This window comes from Myripristis murdjan, chromosome 3, assembly GCF_902150065.1.
Source record: "Myripristis murdjan chromosome 3, fMyrMur1.1, whole genome shotgun sequence".
Taxonomy (NCBI): Eukaryota; Metazoa; Chordata; class Actinopteri; order Holocentriformes; family Holocentridae; genus Myripristis; species Myripristis murdjan.
The window spans coordinates 5,685,670-5,712,867 of NC_043982.1; the positions used below are offsets into that span (position 1 = coordinate 5,685,670).

At 40.4% G+C, this 27,198-nt stretch overlaps 1 protein-coding gene across 1 annotated transcript; it reads left to right on the forward strand.

Annotated features, from left to right (window-relative positions):
• Positions 1–2,938: 2,938 nt before the first annotated feature.
• Positions 2,939–26,908, forward strand: LOC115356904 (stereocilin). Its single transcript, XM_030048198.1, has 29 exons — positions 2,939–3,038; positions 3,143–4,237; positions 5,436–5,460; positions 5,655–6,237; positions 7,082–7,966; positions 8,784–8,846; positions 8,937–9,062; positions 10,100–10,266; positions 10,351–10,537; positions 11,010–11,125; positions 11,197–11,329; positions 11,501–11,683; positions 12,251–12,289; positions 12,367–12,543; positions 14,277–14,426; positions 15,103–15,161; positions 15,490–15,613; positions 15,818–15,900; positions 15,996–16,131; positions 17,096–17,304; positions 18,309–18,399; positions 19,168–19,339; positions 19,541–19,710; positions 20,225–20,380; positions 20,868–21,010; positions 24,229–24,377; positions 24,492–24,589; positions 26,420–26,567; positions 26,775–26,908. Exons 1-29 carry the CDS (start codon positions 2,939–2,941, stop codon positions 26,861–26,863), a joined length of 5,856 nt encoding a protein of 1,951 aa, XP_029904058.1. The 3' UTR covers positions 26,864–26,908.
• The last annotated feature ends 290 nt before the right edge of the window (positions 26,909–27,198 follow it).

A 27,198-nucleotide genomic window follows, 5' to 3' on the forward strand; every position in this document is an offset into this window, starting at 1 on the left:
GCAAAATAAAAATACACTTCCTGCCCCATAGCAAAAAATTGCATATTGTACAGGAGCTGCAGCATGATAACAGACACCAAGATGCTAAATTAAAACATATCACGTCATATTTATTGCATTCTAGGACTTTATTTATTTATTTATTTATTTATTTTTATGATGAGCTAGAGATTTCTTACATTTGCCAGGGCTATTTTCAGCTTCCCTCAGTAATCAGGCATGAACTGTGGGCATTCAGCTGAGAGAGCAGATGCTGCTGGTAATTTGAATTTGTGTCATTAACACAGACAGAAAATCCATTCATTTATTTCGCCACGCTAGAACTATCAGTGCAGCATTGTGTTTGCTCTAACATCAACGTGCAGCAACATAATGTTATGATAACAACATAATGATAACAGCTGTTATTGTAGCAATTATGCTGCCTTCAGGTGCTGTTGAAAATATCAGAACTACGAGTTCAGCGTGCATGAAAAGGTATAAACAGGAAAAAGGGTTTTCTCTTGTTCCCAAATTACTGGTTTGCCATTTATAGACAGAGAGTATTTAAACCTTTAACATCTTATGATAAAAAATAATGTGTTTTTTAATTCAGTTTTGAATTTAAATGCACCCTTATGTAAAATAGCAACTACACTGTAAAGATTGTACAAAAAATGGCTGTATCTCTAAAAATATTTCTACATGGATCCAGAGGGTACAGCATCTGTAAGTGGTGGTGGACCTGTATGGGTCGAACTTCCTTTTTTTTTTTTTTTTTTTTTTTTTTTTTTAATTCCCAGTTTACCACTAGGAGGTGCTGTGGGCATGTCACATGGCATTAAGAGACTTCCACAGTATGTGGTGAAGTTTGATAAAGTTTTAATTTCCAGCCACTGGAAAGGATTCAGACTCCTTTGATCCATGACTTTGCGATGTGTTTTCTGGCATAAAGGACACATCCATGTCTACTTTTGGTGCTCTCCACGTCATCGCTGTCATGCCTGCACCTCCAAACAGCATTAAATTATACTCAAGCACACTGTCACTTGGGACATTACATTGCCATTAGATGATACTGCCAAAACATGCAAAAAGCCAGGTGAGCTGGCCAAGGGGTTTCCTAATCTTTTCTTGAAAATATATTTGCAGCAGGACTGACATCAGAGAAAATATTCAGAGATTTAGCTCTCGATCTGGGTAGTAATATGTAACCTGCTGTAGATTTCCATCTTATTGAGGAGATATTCAAGGTGCCCATCTAAGCCTTTGTGAACACTAGGGAGGCTCACTCTGGGAATGAACCCAAGTATTCCAATCTCAACAGCGAGTTTCTCCAGCTGATTTCCCCGGTGCCATACCTGCGTTTCCTGCAGAGAGGAGGAAAGTTAGGGTTGGATCCAATTTCTCATTGAATATTCCTGTGGCCAATCGAGCTCTGTCGCACTGAGTGACTGCTGTTCCCTGCGGTATCAATAATACAAGAGGAAGTTATTGTCCCTCTGCAGGCCACAGTATCACACAGCTAAGGAAGGGGAGGTGGGTCCTTTCAATCATCCCTCTAGGGTTTCAGGGCCTGCAGACAGTGGTCTGACAGTGGGGAGGCTGCTGCTGTGCCCTTGTACAGAGCTTGATTGTATGGCTGGCGTGAGCGAGGGATAAATGTGTCTAAACACTGACAACCTGCAGAGACCTGCTGGCCTGGCCTGGTCGGTAAGACTACACCCCCACTGAACCAGAGTCACAAGATGAGTCCCAGCTGAGAGACAGCTCAATAGAGAATTAGTCAGCGGGAGACATTGCACAGTTAGAGAATGGGATAGATATCCTGGGTGTGATTAACATGATCCAGATTTTCACCTTGTTTCTGCAACTAGCTGAAAGCTGTGACCTCCCTGTGGCCTTTTGATGCTCCAAAATACAGCAATGAAAATAAGAGATTCATTCTAAATATGATTCTAGGCATGCTGTTGTTTTATGGTACAAAAAAAGAAAGAAAAACAAGAAGTGACCTAAAGTACATGACTAGTTTAAAGAATTGTGTGAATATATATTTTTACACTCTGTTCCTGTGTGTGTGTGTGTGTGTGTGTGTGTGTGTGTGTGTGTGTTTTTTTTTTTTTTTCAATGTATTCTCAGAAATGAAGTCTGATGGACAGGTGACTGGTGAAATATGAAGCCAACATCAACCTGGACCCCAAAGACAAGAGAGCAAGTTCACGAAACAGAGAAAAGCGGAGAGAGGGACAGAGGACGCAGGGGGAGGGGTGGAGAAGGAGAGAGTGAAATGTAGAGAAAGTAGGAGACATGGTGAAACAGAGAGTGCCAGTCACAAAGAGGTCAGCTCAGAGTGCGCCGCTGCCTACAAGACGGAGATGCTGTCCGAGCCCTGAAAGGATATTTAAAATAATGAGTGGGACCTAACTGTTGGTGAGTTCAACAAACCTTTATTCTCCTATTTTTTCCATTTTTGTAAATGATCACCACAGAAAGTGCTCTCAACCTAAATTAGTTGTATTCTTTGCAGGTCTTGAGCAGTGATCTTGCTAACAACCAGTCATGTGTGTTTTTGGATTAAAAATATCTAGCCTTATATTCCTAAATGACATAGGGTTGCTTTGGGCTATCTTGGGCTACAACTCTGTTTAGTATTACAAATTGACTTACCATTATAGTAGTTTATACTTTGGTTTTTAGTTTTTACTTTCTATAAGTAAAGTGGTTTACTGGTCCCTGTTCCATTAACCATGCTGTGAAAGTGGTAAGGTGATGGTAGCCAGTCATTAAGGTTTAATATCCCCTCTCTGGTGAGATACTTTACTCCCTGTGTCCATCCCATCTGTGAAAATGAAAAAAACAACAACATCCACTTCAACGCAAGGTTTTGCAACATCACTAGGAAAAGCAGACTGAAGAGAAAGATGTGACATCATTGTGCCACAGTGCACACTGGCAGGAGATGAAGATGGCAGAGAAAGAGCCAGGGATGGCCACTCTTGGATTTACCAGCATCATAGTGTGTGTTATTTTACTGGGACAAGCATCCTCTGAGAAAATAGGTGAGTACAGCGTCTAAACATGTCTGTCACATACACTGTTTGAATGTTGTAGCACATGAGCTTAAAACATGATGCTGCTTGGACTCCTACAGGGGGAAGTAAAGACCAAACAGATGCCATCCTGAGGGAGCTGCTTTCAAAATGGACTCAAGGAAGTGATTGGAATCCACAAAGAAATTCTCCAGAAACAAACAAGGACCGCCATGTCCACCCGTTAGTAAGGAGTATCGTGGGAGGTCTGAAGACACTTGGTCTCCTGCCCAGCAGGAACTTAGGCCTGCCCTCCCTAAACAACCCAGCAGACAGGCACCGTCTGTCTAGCTTCCTCTACAACATCTCCCTGTACCTCCAAGAGATGGGTGCAGAGCTGGAGGAGAGCGAGCCAGCATCTGATGAGGAGCAGCTATGGGAAAAAGTGCTGCAGTCCTTCATCCAGTCTGAGGGGAGCGCTACACTGAACCAGTGGAATGGCCGAGTGCCACCGAGACCTAGCGTCAGACTCCAGGACTGGTTTTTGTCCCTAAGGGGCAGCCCTCACTGGGACTGGCTTTTGGGGCTGCTGCAGAGTCTAATCGCTCTGTATGAGCGTCAGCCTCACAAGTCCCTCCTGGCAATCTTATCTCAGAACTGGAGGACAGTGAGTGCCGTGCTGGAGACTGTGCTCCAGGCAATGGTCAGTGGAACCTACGGTCAGGCCAGCGCCGGCCTGCAGGGCTTCATCTGTGCACTGAAGGGCCGTGGTGACTGTGCCTTCAATGTCAGCTGGCTTCAGCAGCTGCTGCTTTTCCTGGAGACCCGCAACTGGAAGCCGGTGGTCACTTTGCACCCAGCAGACGATGGTGCTGAACACAGTAAGGCTACATCTGGACGTTTAAAGCCTTTCAGTTTGCCTCCTGAGGCCATGAGGCAGGATGGGTTGTCTGGAAATGACTCTCTGGGCACAGGAGATGATTTGGAATCCTTGCAAAGCTTACTCTTGCAGGCTCTATCACGCTCAGGTGGAGGAGAGAGAGCGGGCCACTTAGCATCAAAAAATCCAGCTCTTGTGCAAAGCTTGGACGGGTTGAGGAGGGGTCTTCTGCATCGGGTGGGTAGTTCTGTCTACAGTAACCTGAGGAAGAAAGTGTCACGAGTTACCATGGCACTGCTTGATGATGTGGACGTGCCACGGCCTAACCCACAGGGGCGCTGCTCAGTAGGTGAGTATGCTGAGCACTTGTACTCAGAGGCCATTAACACCAGCACAAAACATCCAGGCCCAGATTTACTAAAACCATAAGTGGATCTTAATGTTTTCAGTCTTCCTGACCAGTCACAGGTTAGGGTTAGGGTGTCATTGGTTTGCACATGCCAAGTTTTTGCACATAATAAATGCTTTAGTGAGTTGGGGCCATAGACTGTATAGATATGATAAGCACAGATGCTCTATTAGGAAAAGAGCTGTTGATTTAAGAGATGACAAAATCATAGTCATTTTCGTAACGCATGCCTCTCCTGCAGAAAACATTATTCAGTCCTCCAGGCTCATACCCAAAACAAGTGGAAGCAATCTGTGTTTTCAGTTGCAGCTAAGTTATGTGCATTCATCAGTATAATCTTCAGTTCACTGGGTGATTAAGAAAGAGAGCACTCCAGTTATACAGGAACAAGGTCAGAAATATATCACATTACACATATACATATACATAAAAAAAAATTACAATACATACAATGATATAGTAATAATAATATATATTCTATGTACATATATGCATATATATGTACACATTATTTGTTCATTTATTTATTTTGAATGGGGGTGTTGAGTTATTTTCTGGTAATTATCACACAACCTTTTACAAGTTTCTTACTTCTCTAACCCTAACCCTAACCCTAACCCTAACTTTTTTTACCAGTTTCTTGCTAATTTTTTGGTCATTTCTTGTCACCATTTTCCCCTCAGGATTTTGAAAGATTTCAAATCAATTTGCTCAGGTTTCAGAGGGTTAACTGTGTATTTGGTCCAATCAAGTATACCTTAGGTAAAATGTAAGTCGTACTGTATGTCCTTGCTTTAGCATAATGTCCTTTAGCGTAATTCACCACATTTCGACATGGCTTCACTTGTTTAGCCCCGTAAAAATACAAGGGAGGAAGCTTCTGTGACTGACACTGCTTTAAAATCATTATGATCTTCATGCTCATTGAGAGGATCTGTTGTATCTTCGGTCCCTTGGCCCGGTTAATCCCTTTATCCTTTCACTGATGTCAGTAACCTTATATCCTGGGTATTGTTATCTGAGCTACACTGTTATCAAGCACAATTGCATGCTCCTCTGGCTTTTTCCACCATTCATCCCCTGACTGACTCCACTGTGATTTTTGTCTAATATTTGTCTTCCATTTGTCTTTCTAAAGGTGACCTGAGGCAGCTTATCTTATGGTAAGGTAATTCATTCACAGTTTTCACCATATCATTACAACCAATCACTACAATTATTTGGCCGTGGAACCATGTCATAGCATTATTTAACATTACATTTTTCAGTTTTATTCTCTAGTCTGTAAATCATCAGCACTGTCCATATAGCTTCATATTTCAACCTTTGTTTCCTTAATCTACCCATTTATATTCAGGGGGATAAAAAATAATGTGACATGGAACACCCAGGCTTTAGGCTTCAGCTCCCAGGGTCTCCCAAGCACCCCTCCGTTCCTCTCCTGCCCCTCCACCGAAGGAGATAAACTGAGGTCCAGCCGAACACCATCCCACCCAGCTGATAAAACACCCCCGTCATCACGGACAGCTTCCAAACGAAAACACCTGCATGACCTCCACACTGCATCTCGCCGCTCCCGGCTCAACCAACCAAGAGCAGAAAGAGGCGGAGCAGGCGAAGACCAACAGAGAGAGGAGTACCCCACGTCCACAGAAATTCTGGAGGCAGTGTGTAATGCGTCCATCCCGGGCTTGACAGGAGTCTCCAACTTCACTGTGTTCCTCTATTGTAACCTGTTTGAAGGGGAGAACGGGTCAGTCAATCCTGCAGTGGGTCATATGGGACTTGACCTGCGTGCCACCTGCTCTGACGCAGCCTGGTACCTGTCTGCAGCTGAGGAGGACTTCTTCTGGGTCCATGTCTGCAGTGAGTTCTTTGCCCATGAGTTCAACAACACTGTGTGTGCCAACTCCTCTTTCTGGCTTCAAAAGGCACACCAGGTGAGGAAGACCTTGAAATGAATGACATTCCAGCAAATGAAAACTATCAAACTGAGCACAATGCAGTTCAGTATCTTAAATAAGGTTTTCAAGGGGTTTAAAGATTCATTTATTACAGCGATGCAGTGATTATAAATTGAATTGATCTGCTAAAAGAAATAAATAGAATGAGTCACTTTGACTTTGGCTTGAGTTCATATGACACGGTTCTTAAAGGAGCACACCTTTGATTTTGCATGTTTAGCGTAACAGTTACAAACTGTATAAACTTCATGTTTCTGCTAATCTTTCCCCAAAGCAAGCAGTCGTATTTTAGAACTACAATATTAGTCCAGTAATTTTAGGCCAAAACTGGGGTCAACCTAGGACAAATTGCAAGAGAAGCAAACTCCACTGATTTTGTATCCTCAGTTTGTCCTGAGTGAGGGAAAAAAAAAGTCCCAAGAAATCCCATCGGTGGAAAGTTTTGAAAATCACCTATTTATGACCACATATTACCAAAAAACAGTTTTTGGTAATCCCGATGGGTTTTCTTGGGACTTTTTTTCCCTCACTCAGGACAAACTGAGGATACAAAATCAGTTGAGTTTGCTTGTCTTGCAATTTGTCCTAGGTTTTTTCATAAAATGACTGGACTATATCAGTTTTCCTACTTTTTATCCAGCCTTTGGTTTCCATTCATTCCACTGTGATATGAAAATGAACTTTCAGAGACTTCAAACTTTCTTCACACCAGTATTCCATCACTGTTATAAAGTCAAAAATGGTTGACAGACTAAATGCTGTTTCTCACTACTCCTTTGGCCCCTTTTTAATAGTGGTACAAATTCTCTGGTATTTGCAGGTGGCTGTGACCAAGGACTATCATTACTTCAACCTGTCCAGTATAGATGACCTGTGTGTGCAGCAGCCAGGGGAGCCAATAGGAGCCCAGGCACTTGATGAGAACTGTCTGGCTCAGTTGGGCAGCAGGTCCCTCACTGCCCAGGATTTCAGACACTGCTTCCTGCCCAACAATTCTGCCCTGATCTCAGCCCTGTGCGGGTCCCCCAGCCCACACCACACCTTCCCAGAGGGCAGTTGGGCTGCAGCGTACTGCTCCAAAATCCACAACTTCTCCCACGCTGACATCACAGAGGAGACTTGTCACTACAGGAGGTGGGCTGTGCACGATTTCACCAACTCCTCTCTCCTGGAGCTCTGCGGGCACACGAATGGCTTCAGAGAATACATCTGTCGAAACGTGTCACTCTATCACAGGCACTTAAAGTCCATGCCTCAGTTCTCTGAAGTGTGTGCCGACCTGGAGGCAGAACTGGAGGGCAGGAAGTGCTTACTGCAGAGGCTTTTCGACATGCTCCCAGCACCATACGAGTTTGACACGTCGCAGCTGTGTGTGAACCCGGCCCCGCTGCTGGCAGAAGCCCTCCACAAGCTGAGTGTGTGTGAGGTTGAAGGTGGGGAGCGTGGAGGGTTTTTATTGGCACTGGGGTACGTGTTGCGAGTCCTGGACTTCATGGTGGGGCTGTCTTCAGGCCTGGAGGAGGGGGAGAGAGAGGCGAGGCAGGGCTTGGGCCAGGCCATCCTCCTGTCCAGTCTGCTGGACAACACCTCGTTCTGGGCCACGCTGCAGCCTGAGGCCTCAGTGAGCGTCCTGCACACTGTGGGACTCTTCCTGCGCAGAGAGCAGAACCCCTCGCTCAAAGAGGACCTGCTAAGTTGCTTCAGTGTAAGAGAAATAATGCACACACACGCTCTCTCTTACACAAATTAACCATGGTTTTACTGTGCTAAGCACTCTATGGCAACTATTTTTTGTTGATTTTAAGTAAGACCATGGGTTCGGATTGATGGTTATATTAATTAACCACTGTTGTTCTTCAGTATTCCTACCAATTAATCATAGAATGAATATTCCCTAAGGATAAAATACCTTAAGAAAAAAAAAAAAAAAAAAAACTATTATTCAGAGAACTACCATAAATTTTCATAGTAATATTTTGTCAAGGTTATAAAATGTCAGCCTAATTTAAATTTTTGATATTTAAGGCAACTTTAATTAACCTTTGCAATTTTTGCTTTATTTTGGTAATCAGTATAAGACAAGGGAAAAATCAGTGCAAATTAATTCATTTTCTTCTTCTTTTCTTGTTTAAATGTGCATCTACTTTTTAATATGTAATGCAATTTTAATTAAAATATAATTATATATATAATATATAATTAATAGAAAATAATATATATAAGATAAAATAAAATAAAATATTATTAACAACATTAATAATAACATAACCTAGCAAGCAGTTCTAATGTTATTTAGGTTTATATAGGTTTTATCTTATTAAACTTTTCAGTCAGTACCATAGTAAAACCATGTCAGTACCATGGTTAGAAGTATAGTAATAATAGTTATTATGAATTAGTGAGTTAGGCTGTGGTATATTACATTAAAAAAAAAAAAAAAAAAAAAAACAGAGTGAATTTTCCTAAGAGCATGCATGCAGGAATGATAATGAGTGAATAACATGTTCCCACTGTCCTATCAGCCTGTCTTGTGGGACCTCATTCAGCGAGAAGACAACTCCTCTGCTCTCAAGGTTCTGCTGCAGGTACTTGGCTGTGCAGCTGCATTAACATTTGCACACTTGTATGACTGATTCAGTGAATTTCATACCATGGGGAATCACCCATCTCAACAGGAGTATCTCCGAATGCCGAGAGAGAGTATCCGCACCCTAGTGATGTCTGCTGAAAAAGATGCTGTCAAGAGATTTCTTTCTCATATGCATCAGAGTTGGGATCAGCTCCAAGTTGAAACCACCCAGGTTTGTTCTGAAACTCCTCAATGAAGTGCACTGATGAGGTGAATCCAGGTAAAAGACGTTATCCTTTATTCATTTCCCAAAATCTAAACCAGAAGATTTTTAATCTTTGAGATACATGGCTGTGGTCGAATAGTCTGTTTTTTCTTGGGAAGGTTCCTAACTGAGTGAAATGGCCACAATCAGAGCTGATTCTATTCTCTAAATGTTAAGGAAAGGTTCTTCACTGCCTCCTTTCCTATCTTCTTTAGCATACAATAGACAATCTTCTATGAAGCAAAGGAAATAGTACTGTCCATTTGGCCATTCACATTTGAAGGTGTTTACTGAGCTTTGTGGTGGTTCTTAAGGCTAATAACTATCATAATCAGAATATGAAACCATAACACAGAAGTCTGTCTCTCTAGAAAACAGATAGAATATGTTTTTGACCAAATGAAATTTTTAAACATGTTTAAAACTTGAGAATGATGATATGACCTATCTTGCAGGAACCTTACAATTATTTTCACGATTATGTGACAACCATTTGGTTTCACTTGTGTGACTGTTAGCCTATCCTAATTTTTAATTTCAATTCCAACCTTGCTAATGAAGTCATATTTTTCTTTCGAAAGCAGAGAGAAAAGTATCTAAGATGTGCTTTTTGTATTCTATTTTTGGAACATTGTAGTTTCACCAAAGCAGACCCACATCAATAACATCCACAGTCACATAATTACGTAGCATAATTACGTACGTGGAGTGTAAATGCAGTGCGGTTCTCAAGGCACTGCGGTTGTCCTTTCCTAAGTCCTTATTGATTTTCTCATGACATTTTCCCTCAAGGTCAAGGAAAAGTGGTTAGGAAAAGACATAGGATGTCATTTTTTGACTATTCAACTGCAGCTGCAGTTCAGATGTGCACTACAAAGTAGAGTTCTGGTGACAGGTTGAGCTGAGTGTAGTGTGGTGTGGTATCCATGCTGTGTGCATGTGTATCTTGGCTCCTGGATCATTAACGAGGTTCTACTTGAATGCTCTGTCATCCTCTCTGTCAGGCCTCTCAGAAAGAGTTGCAAGCCATGGAAACAATGACCGCTGCCTTCATTCATAAGTTTCCACGAGTGACCCCTGAACTTTTTGTGGACCTGTCTCAGTTCATTCCCTTCATGTCCGTCTCTGACATCATGAGCTTCCCTGCTTCCTTGATGGTCAATGACAGCGTGTGAGTTGCCCAACTGGAAATTTTGATTTTTAATCCAAAGGTTTTGAGTGTCCTCATGTTGACAGCTTCTACGTTGCTCTGAAGGTTGATGGCCATTCGTGACCACAGCTCAGAGATCAAATCACTGCAGAAAAAGGCCTTTGTAAAGAGACTTCTCCAGTCAAGTGTGGTGGGTGATGTCCCTACATGGCCACCATACTTCCTCAGATCCATCTTCCCACTACTGCCATATCTCCCAGTCAGCTATTTTCAGCAGCTGACATCACATCAGGTAAATGTATAATGTAAATGTGCATCTCACACTACTTTTAACTGAGAAGCCAGCCTCCTTAGACGTGCGCGCATGAAATGTCAGGGTTTCACAGTCAGAATCAGAATCAGAAATACTTTTTTGAACCCTGAAGGGAAATTGGGTAATTGGGTGTCCAAACATACCAAACATGTCCTGCTGAATTATAGAGAAATGTGTACAAAATAATGCAGAGGACATCTCTATATGATATAATGGTGTAGCTATAAAACAATGACATCTCAGGTTTGAATAATTCACTCAATTTAAGTGTGATGTAGCTTCAATGCAGCGCTGCGACCAGCAGATACAGAATATGTGTCACACTGTCCTACATGTAAAATGTTCAAGGAGTTAATGTAGCTTTTGTCTTCAATAGCTGATAATAATAAATACTTGGTACTGTTTTATATTTTGAAGGTGATAATTGTATTCAGTCTGTTGCCTGCTTTAGCTTGGTCCTCTGCTGGAGTTGCTGGGCAACAGCAGTTTGGATGGCACCAGGGGACGCCATGTCCTGCGGACCCTGTTCAATAAGAGGCAGAACCTCACCAGTGATAACATACTGAGGTAGGATTTAGACGCTGTCATGCACTGTCTGTGTCGCTGTGGTCTGTTTGAAGGATAATGTTTGCCTGCAGGTTAGGAGTTCTTGCATGTTACCTGGATCCACTGGACCTGCGTCCATTCCTTCAGGCGTCGTCACAGTCCTCTGCCCTCAGGCAACAGTTGGCTCAGTGCATGTCGCAGGGACTCATCAGTGCCAGTGGCAGGGTGAGGGCCACAACGCTGCCACACACTCTAATTTACTGTCAGTGCATCAGTGCCATCAGTACAGTGATCATCAAATCACAGCCATTCTCAAGCATAGATTTCTGTGTTATTCAGTACACCCATGTGTTATAAGTGGGTATCTAACTCTGTTTCAATGTATTTCATGGCTAGCTATCCTCTTGGCTGATACCAGTGGTTCAGACCCTGAATGTCAGCAGCATGCCTCCTCCAGAGCTGTCCACCCTAACTGGTCTGCTGCCCCAGCTAGGAGCTTCCTTTCTTCAGTCACTTCCCTCAGAGCGGCTCCTGGAGCTCCTCACACAATCAGGCCTGCAGAGATTCTCTCCATCACAGGTAAGCAACCAATTTCATTAAAATCCAGAACATGAAGCAGTGTAACAATGTGTTTTTGCAAACAGAGGTCTTTTGTCATCCTAACCTCAGTCAAAGTCATTAAATCATTGCATTTTTATCTTCCATTTTCGATATTTGTCATTTTCAAGTGTGGCAGACAAATTACTTTGATACCCACAAAGATGCCCAGCTTGAAAATATCATCGCTAATTTATGCGGTGTCACTTCTCCACTGGCACTAATAATGCCACAGGGATTTTTGTCATCTTTTGAGGTGTTAAAGGTATATTTTTTCATATGCACTGTTAGCCTGTGGAAGCAATTAATTGCAATGACTCCATTAAATGCAGTCATCTGGCTAAATAGCTCAGTGATAGATGGAGATAATCAATCACTGCAGGGTTAGCATTTTAGGGACCTTTTAGTAATTTCAATCAACACAGGAATGGCCTGGGACGTTTGCCCTAAACATTGGTATTTTCTTATAAAATATGAGCTATTTCACTCTGTTTCTCTCCTCATACTGTATACTGTATATAAAAATTATGCTGTTTGTCATTTCTTCAGGCTTTTCAGATATTATCCAAGATCTCAAAGGACACTAACGTAAGTTGACTAGTTCAGCTATTTTTGTTGACTTTCAGCCAACTCAATTCTAATTGGTGTGTGTTTCTCCCTGCTAGCTTTCCATGGAAACACTGTGCCGACTGAAGCCATTACACCCTGGGCTCTCCCCTGCTGTGCTGAGAGACCTCCACTGGCCTGAGATCAGTGGAGCTGCCCACTGCCACTGCTGGAGAACCTTACTAACAGAGCTAAAGCCTGGCCAAAGAGCTATGCTATACAATGCAGCGCAGGAGGTGATGGTGCTCTTGTCTTTCCTCAGTAGATCACATTCTTGTCTCTCTGTCCCTTACTCATGTGCACTCTCACTTTATTACATCTTGGATAGAGCACACTGCAGAGGTGCAGTTATATATGAACAATAACATAACACATCACTTGCAATCCCTCATATATTGACACACACACACACACACACATACACACAGACATATATGTGTATCCAAAAATTATCTTTCATGGCTTTATTAAACCATTCTCCGCCCAGCACTGTAAGCCAAAAAGTGCAAAAAGCTATTTTCTTTTATCCCATGTCGTGTGCAGAGTCCTTGCCTTTTACTATTTGAATGAATGCATGAATAATTTATTGTGATCATACATTATAAGGAAGAAAAACCTAACAATTTTTATGAATATGCACCTGACAAAACATGATCATATACTTTAATACCAATCCATTTTACACAATCAGTGACCAAAAAAGGAAAAGGCTGAGGGGAAAGCTTATTTTTGCCTATGCTATACAATTCAGAAGATAACTCTGAATATGAGCAATACATACAAACAAATACAGTTTTTGTTATAAAAAAAAAAAAAAGGAAATGTAATGTAAATTTAAAATTTTCATCATTTTACATTACCATTTGTAATTCTTTTCATTTTAAGACTTTTTTGAAACTCAGCAGCACAGTTTCAACTCATCACTAAGAGCACTTAATAGTTTGATTAATAGTTTGATTCCCAAAACGCCTCTGTATTTCACATGGGTTCTCACTTTACATGTTTCAAAGATACACAACTCTCTTAATTATTATTTCCTTCTCTCCAATTTCCAAAAACAAAGAAAAATTTTAAAAAATACATTATATCTAAAAGTGTGACAGTGCAGGATCGTATGACTAAAGGATTAGTAGATTCATGGTAAGTTTATGTTTTATTCTAATAGCTGTTATGTGGAGTTTGATTACAGGGTCTGTATTTGTTGTGTATACATTTAGCCAGACCTCAACGCCATATAGTCCAGTCATTTTATGAAAAAACCTAGGACAAATTGCAAGAGAAGCAAACTCAACTGATTTTGTATCCTCAGTATGTCCTGAGTGAGGGAAAAAAAAGTCCCAAGAAATCCCATTGGTGGAAAGTTTTGAAAATCACCTATATATGACCACATATTACCAAAAAACACTGTTTTTAACACACAGGGGAAAGAGGTTCAAAATTTTACTTTCAGATATCACTATAAAAATTCACAAGGTGATTACACACACAAAGACAAGAAAAAAGTCAATTACAAGTTCTTTGAATTATTCTGTTTGCACATGCATATCACATATTATCTGATGTGATATGCGCTAATAAGGAATATAAGGAATAAATGCCAGAAGAGACATTTAAACAGTGAATTAAAAGGTTACTATATAACAGTGAATTAAAAGGTACAAAATCAGTTGAGTTTGCTTCTCTTGCAATTTGTCCTAGGTTGACCCCAATTTTGGCCTAAAATTACTGGACTAATACGACACATACGTCATTCTAGGTGAACCATACAATAAATACAGACACTTCTTACTCAGCAGAGCTCTTGTGTTGTACAGACTTTAAGCAACTTATCTAGTGCGGGGCTTGATTCATTTCCAGAAAGTATCCGTCCATCTGAGCCATGCTTAGGCCACCTGTGTCATGTTTCTTAAAGGGACTTAAATGACCTTTTAGGCTTCACTCCTCTGTGCATTGTGTTGTGCATCAGCAGGTTCTGCACAGAGGGCTGCAGAATGTCACTCCACAGGTTCGCTGTCTTTTGCCCTTTGTCCCCCTACGCAAGCTGACAGAAGCTGTTAGTGGAGAGACCGTCTTGAAGGACATCAGCCTGTTCAGAGATGTGCACTGGTCTCCACAGCAGGTGAGGACACAGCTTCCTGTGAGATTTGAAACACTACTTTGATACCGCCACAAAAGGTCTCCAGTGCTCTCACCATGGAAGAAAAGACATGTTGCTAGCTCTGGTCTTATGCTCCCATTAATCTACAACTCATTGGACATGCTTCAAATGACCCATTCAGGATATTAATACTCCATACGCATCAGCTGCCATCAAGCTAATTAGTTTGGATGTAGTACAATGGTCTGGAGGAGTAGCATAAATTAGTAATGGGCACCTTAAAGGGATTTTGTCACAGCCAGGAGTGTATTAGACTCCTTTCACCACCTGTTCTCAGCCTAACCAGACCTCAGCCAAATTTGTTCTTCTATGATCGCTAAATATCACCCGTTTCACTTTGTTGCCTCACTAGAGCCTGTGACACACACACACACACAGAGAGAGAGAGAGAGAGAGAGAGAGAGTTCAAATCCTAGTTTACGTTTAGCAATGGTGTAGGAAAAGAAGGAAAGTGACTACAACTTGAAACTTCGGCCCGTGTACACAGATAAAGCTAATGCATTACAGTCCTGTTTCTTTGTATTCTTATTTAATTTAACTTCTTTGTTCAAGAAATAATTAGTAGTCTGGCGAACTACATTTTCCGAGCTGTTTCCTTAGTGCTGTGTCTGATGGTATTTTTTCTCCGTCCGGATAGGCTCAGCTGCTGTTCAAGAAGATCCAAGAATCTGAAAACATTACCAGCCTAACAGTCAAGCAAGTTGAATTTATTTCTTGTTCCATTTATATCTATAGTAACATTCACATAAATTACTTTAAAGGGATCGTTCACTCATTTTACAAAAATGTAGTATAATATTATTTTATTCCCCCATACTTAATTGACGCCTCTGCGGCTACGGTTAAGAAATGTAAAAGCGAATACCAATTCCAATTTTGGAAAATGGGTGAACTATTCTCCAAAAGAATACATGATTTTTCAAACAATCTGACATGAATATTCCTAACAGATTGCAACTGTCACAGTTTTGAGGGCACAATATTTCAATAACAGTTTAATTATTGATTTATGATTCATTTGCAGGGATTTGGGTCATATTGCCAGTGGAATGAGTTGTGACTGGATGAGGCTGTGGAGCAATGAAACAGATTTCTCTGAGTTGCTTCAGTTTGTCAGTGGGCTCCCCGGGGGCCTGAGGGCTGCTCTGGTGAGGAACAGACTGTGCTGTGACCCTCCACTCCTCTGTTACATTCATACCGCCTCTGATACACAGCTATTATTCATTCAGTTGTTCTGCTGGTACAGTGTCAGTGTTACACGCACAGAAAGTGAATTCATTCATAACAAATTAAGAGTTGTGTTTAAATATTTCATGCTAAGAAGTTCAGATGTGTTTTGGCTGTGTTACCAGCGAAAGTGTATCGTAGAGGAACTGAGGAAGCAAGAGGAAATCGACCTCAATGCTCTGAGCTCTTGGTTTGCTGCAACATTACCGTAAGAATCTGCTTTCTCAATGTGTGCGTTGCTGTTTCCATAAGCATTTCTCTGTGTGTGTTTATTAAAACGTTCATATCGTTGATCTGTTGCAGAGTGAAAATGACAGAGAACCTCTCTAACGCCTCCTTCAGAGCCGTCCTGGATCACATTCAGGCGCACTTTCCCGACTTCCTGAAACTGCCACGTTATAAACAGATGAATTTAGCCGAGAAGGCCATTACTGTGCTGGTAATATAAAGATAAACTGTATAAATATGCGATAAATATCCTAACATAATGCAGGTGATACATGGCTTTAAGTCTAATGGAAGGATAAGTGTGACTTGAGACCGTAACTGTTGATCATTTATTAATATAATTAGAAAAAGCTGATGTTGAATATTAACCCGGGGGTAATTAAACTGAAAAATTAGTGCCATGAGCTGTCAGAGCACATTGGAACTCAAAGATACTATTTCTTGTTTGTTATTAAAACAGCTTGTGCCAGTAGACACATTCACTTAGTGCATGTTTACACGTTAAGAGGCCAGAAGGAAGAAATTACATTTGTTGATTTAATCTTGTCAAACACACAGAAATATACAACAGAGAGAGAAAGAGAGAGAAAGAGAGAGAGAAAGGGACATTCACATATATCAAAACAGATCCTGGCTCCAGCACTCAATGCTTGTGTGTTGAAGTATGTTGTTACATATACACAGCAGAGTCCCATCAGTCTGTCAAACAGTAATTACTCCATCTTCACTAGCGGTATGTCATACACATGAAAAGACAGTGGAAAAAATTGGTTCCCGAGGGGTTGGAGTACATGAAAGAGAATAGGTTGGAAACTGTGTAATATACTTTTTTACCCCTGCTATCATTAGTGCTGTATGCAACACATCAGCACTTCAAAGCAAGAAATGGACACAAAAAATAGGCTTGGCAAGGCAGCTACCAAGTTCCAGCATGTTTCAGGCTTGGCGCTCTTCCTCAGCCAGCATCCAAGCACGCTGCATGTAAACACGCTGCCTCACCGAGCCTATTTTTGTGCTCATATTTTGCTTTGAAGCGCTTGTTATTCATAGCATTAGAGATAGCGAATAAATGTTGTGTTTTTGTGCCTTATATAGTTTCCCACCTATTCTGGTGGGAAACTACATAAGGTGATATAAGAGGTGCTTTTGTATTTTATGTACGTCGCACACTGCAGGGCTCCTCTCAGGCCCAGGCTGAGGGGGAGATTGAAGGTGCCACTCTGGACCTGCTGGGGCCTTTACTCCCTTTCTTGGACCAGGACAGTTTGGCGCTGGTGGACAGAGATGCCCTGGCTCTGCGGCTGGATGACATGAGGGGCTACTGCCTTCCCAAAGAGGCTCTGAGAGATATTGGTGCCTTGCTTACCAAGAAAGATTTTCTGGGGTAAATGAACAGAGACTTTCATCTGTTGCGGGGTGCAGCACATGTTATAGGCCAAGGTCATTTCATTTCAGCATGAGAGATCTATTTATTACTTGTTACTTATTCAGTCTACTGTTCACTCAATATTATGTATCACTTGAAAAAGTCATACATAGGCTACTCAAATACATTCAAAAAATTGTAGCCATGAATGGAAAAATAATTGTCAGATATAATGAAGTTGGGTTAGGGCCTGTCAAATTCATAACATCTTTAGCATGTTATTACTTATATTTTTGTCACTTGTAAATGTTATTGTGTGGGCATTCTATGCTCATGCAATAACTAATATTTGTTATTACAATAATTGTTTTGTTTTATGTAAGAAATGTGTCATTATTAATTAATACTTCATTAACATAATTTGCCATGTAGACACCAACGTAAAGGTCTACATTTATGTTCAATTTGCCCACTGATTAATATTATTGACATGAAATGAAATAGACCTTTATTGTCATTGACATACGTATGCCATATATACACGACATGCATTTAAAATAGCACAGCTGCATCCTATGTATCTTGTAGGGATTGATCAATTAACTGTCCCTGCAAATTATCAGGGCTGATATTCAGAATTTATTAAAACTCAGTATCATAATTTTGTTTTAAATTATTTTGAGAGCTATTTGTTAATTATGTGCTTTATATCTATTATTATATAACTTTATTATATATTATATAAGTTATTTTGCAGTTTATTTTTCAATTTATATTAATTAATCGTTTTCTAATTCAAAGCAAGGTTGTGCTGGCATTTGTAAATTCGACACTTCAGTAATTCAAATTTACTGCAAATGAATAAATACCAGTTATGTGTGTCACTGATTACTAATAATTGGTATCAGACCTGAAAAATCAATTATCAGTATCATGTACAATCGTGTGCATTAGTGCTTTGTATGCAGTATGTACTACAAATGTCAAAAATCTAATGGCTAATTATGTCTGCATGTTGCTAGGGAACCATCAAAATGGGATGTCGAGGATGTGGAACATTTGGGCAGACTGGTATTTTCTCTCTCATCAAAGCAGATCAACTCCATTCCACTGGTGAGCACCCCGAAAAACATTTACCTTACCCTCAGCCTGCTGGCTGCCCACCCAGAGCCGAGTTCTGCTTGAGGTTCTTGTGTTAAAAGGTTTTGTTCCTCACCACTGTCACCAAGCGCTCGCTCATCAGGGATATTTTGGTTCATGAGATGAGCCAAAGTCTGTTGGGTATGACGGTGTATTAGTGCCTTTGCAGGGGGAAAAAATTATGGAGGGTAATATCCCCACAGAAAAAAAACTCTGATTTTCTGAGATTAAAGTGGTAAATTTATGAGAAACTCACAAATTTATGAGAAAAAAAACTATAAAATTCAGAGATTATGAAGTCACAAATTTGCAACAATTTCATGCTAACTTTTTTTTGGTCTAAGAAGCACATGGTTTCACTTTGTGAAGTTGGATCAGCCTCACACTGCAGACGCTGCTGCTCACTGTGTATCAGGCCTACAGCTGATGACCTCATCACATTCTTTATAATCTCAGAATTTTTTTTTTTTTTTTCCGTAAATTTACCACTTTTACCACCTCAGGATGGTAAAAGTTTTTTCTCGGAATATTATCCCTGGCTTTGATTTTTTTCCCCCTACAATGGCCCTAATATGCCGTCACAGTGGGGCTCTGTAAAGCTCCTTGAGATACTTCATACTGAACTTAGTGTAAAATACTGAGTATTTTTTCATTTGTTCTAACTGGTCTTTTAGGACATATGAAACCTTGGCATGGACTCTATAATGTGACTGTGAAGGAATCTGTGTTTCTCCTGTGTAGAAGGTGCTGAATAAAGACACAGTGGAGCAGGTCCTGGTGGATCAGAGGCGCTGGGAGGACAGTGCAGTGGGAGGAGTGTGTGTGAGCCAGTGCATGGACCAGCCCCACCAGAGAGAGCAGACACAGAACCTGATTCGAGGGATCGTCAAAGCACGGAGCAGAAGAGCCAAAGGTTTAACTTTCAGTGCTTCTCTCTCTATTACATTGCATCCATCCCTGCAGAGAAAAAAAAAAAGGCTCAGTAAGTGTGTTTTAGATCTGACAGAGACAATCCACTTGCAGAGCTGAAGTGTCATGGTGTCATGTTTCTCAGTGAAAGCTTCCGTTTGTGTCTGTGCGCTGGATTCACTGGTGTCTCATATTCTCTGAGTAGTGCCAGTTCCAAGCTGTGCTGACATCAGAGGGATATTCCCTTCAGCTTGGACGTCCACTCAGATTAGCCGTATGTCGCAGGCGGATCTGAAGCAGTGCGTTGAAGTTTTTGGTGAGGATGCTTCCCTGAGCTCTGAGCAGCGTCGATCACTGTGGGTAAAACTCAGGAAGGTCAGTGACGTTCTAGCGTCCCAAGCTGCCTGCAAACAGACTCAGTGTGATTGTGTGCATGATGGTTTCCTTTTCGACTGGTGCATATGATGTTGTTCTTTTCATTTGATTGACATTGTGAGCGCTGGTTAGGCACTGGTTGGATTGTTGTTTTGGCCAATCACTATGCACAAGATGCATCATCCCTCCTATTTCCCTTAAAATCTGACCAATGGTAGCAGTCACAGCTTTCAGAGGTTTAAATTCAGGCCTTAAATTAAAATTCCCTCATCACACTAATGTAATGTTTTACATTTATGCATTTAAGTGCAGTATACCTCCAAGTTGATGTCTGAGATGTCATATTTTAGTTAAAGCTGTGGAGATAAACAGAACAGCCAGTGTCCCTTGGTCAGTTTATGATTTCATCACGTCGGGCGCAAGAGCAGCCGATCATTTGCGTGAATTAAGCAGCTCTGTGACTTGCGGTAACGTTTTACTGTCAGTGTCTGTTTTGGGTGGTGGCTCACTGCAGGCCTACAGTCCGGTGAGAGAGCTGAGAGCAGACCAGGTGCTGGCTCTTGGCTCTGTGGTGACTGAGATGGGAGACAGAGAGCTGCAGGACATCAATATCACTGACTTGGGAGTGCTGGCACATCTTGGGACACTGACAGAGTGGAGCCATAAAAAGGTGAGGTTTGAATGTCTCGCCTTGTCTTGAAACTTTGAGGGACAGTTCACCCAAAATGCACACCAAAGTACACACTGCCAAGAAGGAGCCGAAGGATGCCTCTACACCCCTGTCCTTCTGGGCAGACAGGTACAGATGGTGTTCTTTGGCAGGAAATAGTTCCCAACAAAACTCTTCCTCCCTGAGAGCTGTGGATTATGCTGGATATCCATGTCATTGATTTTGGAAGAAGCTGTTGCTATTGAGTTTTTCACATGTGAACTCTGGGTGCTGAGAGACAAGGAAAGGGTGTGACAATCTACAAACCTCAAATCACACAACCTCTCCGGATGGGTAGGTTGCAGTGGGGGTTGGTGCGATGGTATACATGTTCTTGTATTTTAGGTGAGCTGTTCCCTTAAAGTTAATGAAAGTGTCTCAGCTTGTTAACTTGTGACATGTATAATGTGTTTTTTGGCACGTGTTTGATCTACCTGTGATTTTTCAGATGAGAGCAGTGGTTCTAGGTGTGATGCGGAGGCGCAAGCTCAAAGTGGAGCAGCTGTCAGCTGTAGATCTGGCAGCACTCGGCCATCTGATCTGTGGTCTGAATCCTTCAGAGATCAACAGACTGAACCCCTACAACTTGAGGTCAGTGACGGACTTACTGTGCAGAATATGAATAACCTGCTTAATCAACTAAAGCAGCCCTTTAACCCTTTGAAACCAGAACAAATTAGTTAAAAAAAAAAACAAGTAGCAAAAAAGTACCTGAACACTAGTAAAAAAAATAATAAAAAAAAAAAACAGCAAAGAAATTCAAGAAAATGACCAAAAACTTAGCGATAAATAGGCCTACTTGTTATAAATATGAGAATTACATGAAAACTGTATTTATAATTATTAAAATGACATATCTAAGCATCAGAGTACTGATGCTTGATTGACAGCAAACTTATTGTATTTAAATGCTTATGAAAGGCGTCTAAACGCATTTAACCCTTGAACTTTGAAATTTACTTAATTTCTTTCAGAAACATCAGGAAAAAGGTGATGGGCAGTTCAGTGATTAGCAAAAAAAAAAAAAAAAAAAAAAAAAAAAGACATGAAAATGACTGAAAACAAAACAAAGCAAAACAAAAAAAGAGTAAAATAAAATATATCTATATCTATATATGTCTATATCTATTTGTGAAGAAGGTGGAGTAAAATCTCTCAAAATAAAAGTCCATAGGCTGCTGGGTTTCAAAAGGATTAAAAGCCTTGAAAGTGCATCAGTATTTCCATGCTGATGATGAGCTGATGACATGTAGTGTCTCTTTTGTGACTGAAATCAAGCCAACTACCTGCTGTGTTTGAAGATATTTTGCTACTGTTGCAGTGTGTTTTGCAAAGTTGCAGGTAAAAGTGGAGGAGAGAGCAGGTGACTTACACGCAGCACTCCACTAAGACATAGTGCCAATGATCCATGTCACATTGCAGGCATCCATTTCTAATGAGGCCCATGTTGTACAGAGATGAGACATCAGATATGTTTAAAGGCCTGTCACATTAAAGGTGCACTGCACAACGTTCCTGCAGGTCGACTGAAGTGAGGACCCTTTAGACTCAACTGATAAAAACGTGGAATGCTCAAGCTGTGAGTCGGTCTGATGATGAGAACCATGTGGACTCATGATCATAGACCTTAGAATTTGTGCTTTCAAGCACCAGTGGCCTTTCAGTTTTTTTAGCATTCCTATGCAATTTTCTATATATTTTCTATGTATTTTCCTAAATATTTTTCTGTGTTTTTTGATATTTTTCCATGTATTTTCAGTTTATTTTTCTATATTTTGCTATTTCTTTTTCTGTTCATTTTCTATATGTTTCGATGTATTTTTTTAAAATACATTTTTCTACTTTTTCAGTGGATTCATGGTATTTAGATATTACTATGAATTGTGAGCAACTCTATTTATGCAAGCCAGTTAACCTTTTTCATATAAAGTAATTTAGTAACTCTAGGAATCTGGATGTTATTTATTTGAAGAAAATAAACTTATCCCATCACTATCTAGGTGAATATAGTAATAATAACACAATTGTATTTACTTTGGCTTTGGCCCAAACATTGGTTTATTGTATGGGCATTATGCAAAGTGACCTAGGAAAAATTGCAACAGAAACTCTTTCAACTTTTTTAGTCTCATAAGTATGTTGGTTGTAACATATCAAAAGTCCTAAGAAATCCCAGTGGTGGAAAGTATTGAAAAATGCTGAAATAGGTGATGTCCCATCGACACCCATGTTAAAACAATGATTTATGTAAACTAGGCAAAAAGTTCTGCACCGCTTTTTCAGTCTATAATTTCTTCCCTTTATTTATACCCAATAGTGGGGGGAGGGGACATGTTTAGCCATGTTGGTCATACCAATCGATTGACAATCCTTACAACTTATTTCTCATTGAAAAGGGGACTAATCAGGCTTTCTAACGGTATAAAAGACAACACCAATTGGTATTGTTAAATGGGAGAAATGATTAACTGAAAAAAATATTGCAGGGGATTTTGTCAAAAAAAATTGGTCGCTTCCCACACAATTACCGGTGTCACTCATTCCAGAAATGCAGGATCCTTACAAGTTGTATCTCATTGGAAAGAGGACAATCAGGCTTTACAACGGTATAAGATACAACACTATTGGGTATAAATAAAGGGGAGAAATTATAGACTGAAAAAGCGGTGCAGAACTTTTTGCCTAGTTTACATAAATCATTGTTTTAACATGTGTGTCGATGGGACATCACCTATTTCAGCATTTTTCAATACTTTCCACCACTGGGATTTCTTAGGACTTTTGATATGTTACAACCAACATACTTATGAGACTAAAAAAGTTGAAAGAGTTTCTGTTGCAATTTTTCCTAGGTTCACCCCCTTTTTGTCACAAAATGCCTATACAATTACTGCAGTGGTGGAAAAAAGTTTTTGGACACCCTTAAAATTTTAACTCACAATCTCAAATATTATCATGAAATATTTGTGGAAAAATCTGTTTTGTGTTTCAAAAGGTGTGGCTGCATTAGACAGATACAAACAAATACAAATTATATATATTTTTTTTGTTTATTGTTTACAAGAAAAACTAACAAAACTAAATTCTTGACAGTTGAATCTTTATCTTCAGGCGTGTTTCTTGCGTTAGGTTCCTTATTGCATTTTTGTGTCTGAAGAACTTTCAAATGTGCTGGCTTTATATAGACACCAAGCTTGGCAACAAAAATTGTGTCTTTTAATAAAAAGAACGACCTTCATCACTGGTACCAAAATGACCCAATACTCAAAAATTCTTATGTATTTTCATGGAACCAATCAATTTGAAGTTCTTAATGGCTTTTTTAGGATGTGTTTAGTATTTTGTCTGTGACTGTACTAAAAGAAATTGCACTTGAAGACCTAAGAGTGATTTGTTAATGCAATATTTCACAAATGCATGGGGTGTCCAAAAACTTTTTTCCACCACTGTATATGTAAAGTAAACCTGTGTAAAAGAGTTGGACTATGTGGCTCTCCTTTGTGCCCAGTGATTCAGACTTGGCCATCAGGATCCGCACTTCACTCAACCCTCTGCAGTTTTACATAGTGTACCTTTAAGCAGTAATCAAACCCTGTCATATATATCAGCATATTCCAACACATTTACATGCCAACTCAATGGGACACACAAACACTACTCTCCAGTCCTGTTCTGTCTCTGTAGTATGCAGACGTTTGAATTGCATGGGACTTGGAGAGTAGATCACATGTACCTGCACTGGCACTGCTAACAGAGAGGTGGAGGCAATTTCTCAGGTTCATATCCTGAACCCCTTCCTTAAATGACAGTGTGGCCGTCCTGTTCCTGCGGGAGATGTCCCTGCCATGCACAGAGCAGCAGATGGAGGCACTGACCAGCCGGTTGTCCAGCCCTGAGGCCTTTGGTCCAGTCAGTGCCTGGGGAGCGGAAGTTTTCACTGAAATTGGGACACTGGCAGGTACAGCAGAACATATGAACACTTTTGCTATTTTTTCCCTACGATTTGATGCGGGAATCATTTAGTTACTTAACTACAATGTCAATGGACTAAACTTTCTCACACTCTGTCCAGCGGGTCTGGAGGACATGGTTCTGTCAGCGCTGGTGCAAGAGCAAGTGGAGGGAATCACCCCTGAAACTATTGCCCTGATCTCACCCAAAAAGATAGCGGTGAGTTTCACTACAGATTTTGTTTTGTTAATAGCACAAATCAATAGCACAATGTTTAGCTGAAGCAAACGATGATGATGATGATAATAATGTGTCATGCAACACAGTGGGACCATCTCACTTGGCATTACAAGACACCACAAGTACAGTCCCCCTTTGCAGCCAGAAAAGATCTCACTCCCAAGCAAAAATCCTTTGGGCAAAGATGAGTTAGGGGGTTCAAATTAAAATCTATAAATAACCTCATAATAAAATGCCTGCAGACATACCTTCAGACATAATAATGACGGACTAATATAACCCATGATGACAACACTATCCCTGTGTCCCAGTTAGCAAAAATGTTGCCTTCTGAGGCGGGAAGGCATCAAGTCCATCATCATGTCCCAATCAAAGTTTTGACTAAACTGCTGCCTGCTGAGGTGCCTGCATTTGGCCGGCTTATGAAAGCAGGGCAGATGTGTCCCACATTAGGGAGGATATCCCACAGTCTTTTGTGTTTGGTGGCAAAGGGTTAGAGAAATTTGCAGAAATTTGCAGTAAAGTCACCCAATATTTACTTGTTTTAATGTCCTATGTTTATTTCAGATTCACTCTGTCAAGTTCATTGGGGTTGTGACAGTTTGAGGAAAGTTATCCAGTTGCTGTTTCAGTATTAGTGTTGTGTAATCACTCATGATTACATCTGCAGCTGTGTGATATCTTCTGCTAAAGAAAGGTCCTCTTCTGAGTTGCACCATGAGCCGATTCTTATCTCAAAAAAAAAAAAAAAAGAAAAAAAAAAAGAAAGAAAGAAAGAAAAAGAAAAGAAAAGAAAATGCTGCTTTGCTGCTTTGGTTGCCAGAAAACCAGAGTCTGTCTTGAGGAACCACAGCCTGCTGAGGATCCTGGCTCACTTTTTGGGAGGCAGACTATATTGCCCCATCCTCAGTTTTCCCAAATATTCAGCAGGAGAGACATTTCCCTGCCATCTAATGATCTAGCCATATCCAAAACAGAATCAACCTGAACAAATCTGTCTGTACCTTCTGAACAAAATGTATCTCAGCTTCCACAAGATGCAGGTTGTGCATCGGTCCCGACCAAATGTCCACTTTCAGTATGGAGTGGTAATATTCCAAATATAGTTTGTGCATATAGTGACCCTTTTTTCTTGTGCAAATCAGACAACAGATTTTTCTCAGTAGGCTATACAGTATTCATTCTTAATCAAACAAAAGGTTACATTACATTAGTATAATAACAACAACAACAAAAAAATGCTGCAAAAATTGCCATAATGTTATCAAAAAATTGTAGATTGTAAGATTAAAAATAAAAAAATAAAAATAACATAAAACATAAAAAAATATTTATATTAAAATTAAAACAAACAACATCAACAAAAATAATAAACTGAAAAATAAAAATGAAAATGAAAAAAAAAAAAAAAAAGAGCAAACAATTCCCTAATAAATGAATTAAAAAAGTATAAAGTAAAAAGTACAAAGTAAATTTTGGTCCTAGGATTGAAGAAAACCTCCTGAATTTCAGATCAACCTTGTCAAAACCAATATTCATGAACATATTATGCATATCTTTAGCTCATGGTCCATTAGTTTCTTAATCCCACAAGAATATTCCTTCAGCCAGCTTAATTCCATGCATCTGTATCAGCTCATTACATAAGCACATCCAGCAAACACTGCAGCCCAGCTCCCAGGGCCTCCACCCATTATCACCAAACTCATGTACGTTACTGCACAAATCAATCTGGATGCATCTGTTTGGTGAATAATCAAGTGTGCATTATGTGTTATTTGGTGTTTGTGCTGGCGGGCCATGTGGCAGGTGGTGTTCGGTGCCGCTCAGCTGTCTTGGCTGAGTGTGGAGCAGGCCTGGGCTGTCACTGACGAGCAGTGGGCAGAGCTGGACGGCGAACAGAGACACGCCCTTCGCCTGGCCCAGTACGAAGGAGACGTCCTCCTTGAGCTGAGAGGTGAGACTCGAAAACATGAGATTTTAATTTGCCCTTCCTGAGGAATCACTCACAGCTATTTTTTAAAATTTGCCTGGGGAAGAGTTGCTGTGCACAAACGCTCTCTCCAGCAGAGCCTTGTGTCTGTGTGTTCTGAGCAGTCGATACGATTTTTGAAAGCAGTATTCATGAGGTGATGATAAATGCTCTCTTCATCTGTCTCCACAGGAAGAAACTTGGCTCCAGCCTCCCTGCTCACTGACAGCCTCACTATATGTTTATTGGCTCTATGCCTTACATTATGGCAATTATGTTAAAATGCTGGAGCACATTTGTATTTATTTGTCCCTTGTCATCCCATGGTAACGTCACATTTGTACTTAAAATAAAGATGTTGAACTGTGTCCCAATTAGCCTTAAGTTTCAATTTAATCATTTTTTTTACCTTGTACTTTGCTCTCTATTGTGCTATACTGCACATGTATCACTTTTATATGTTAGCTCGGTATTAACTTGGTAATATATCAGTTTCTTGTGCTATACATATTAGTTGGTTGAGCAAGAATTGCATGGCTTTCAGCATAAAATATAGAGGGCGAAAATAAAATTTGCCACACCTACTATTTACTATTCTGTAACAGAATCTGAGATA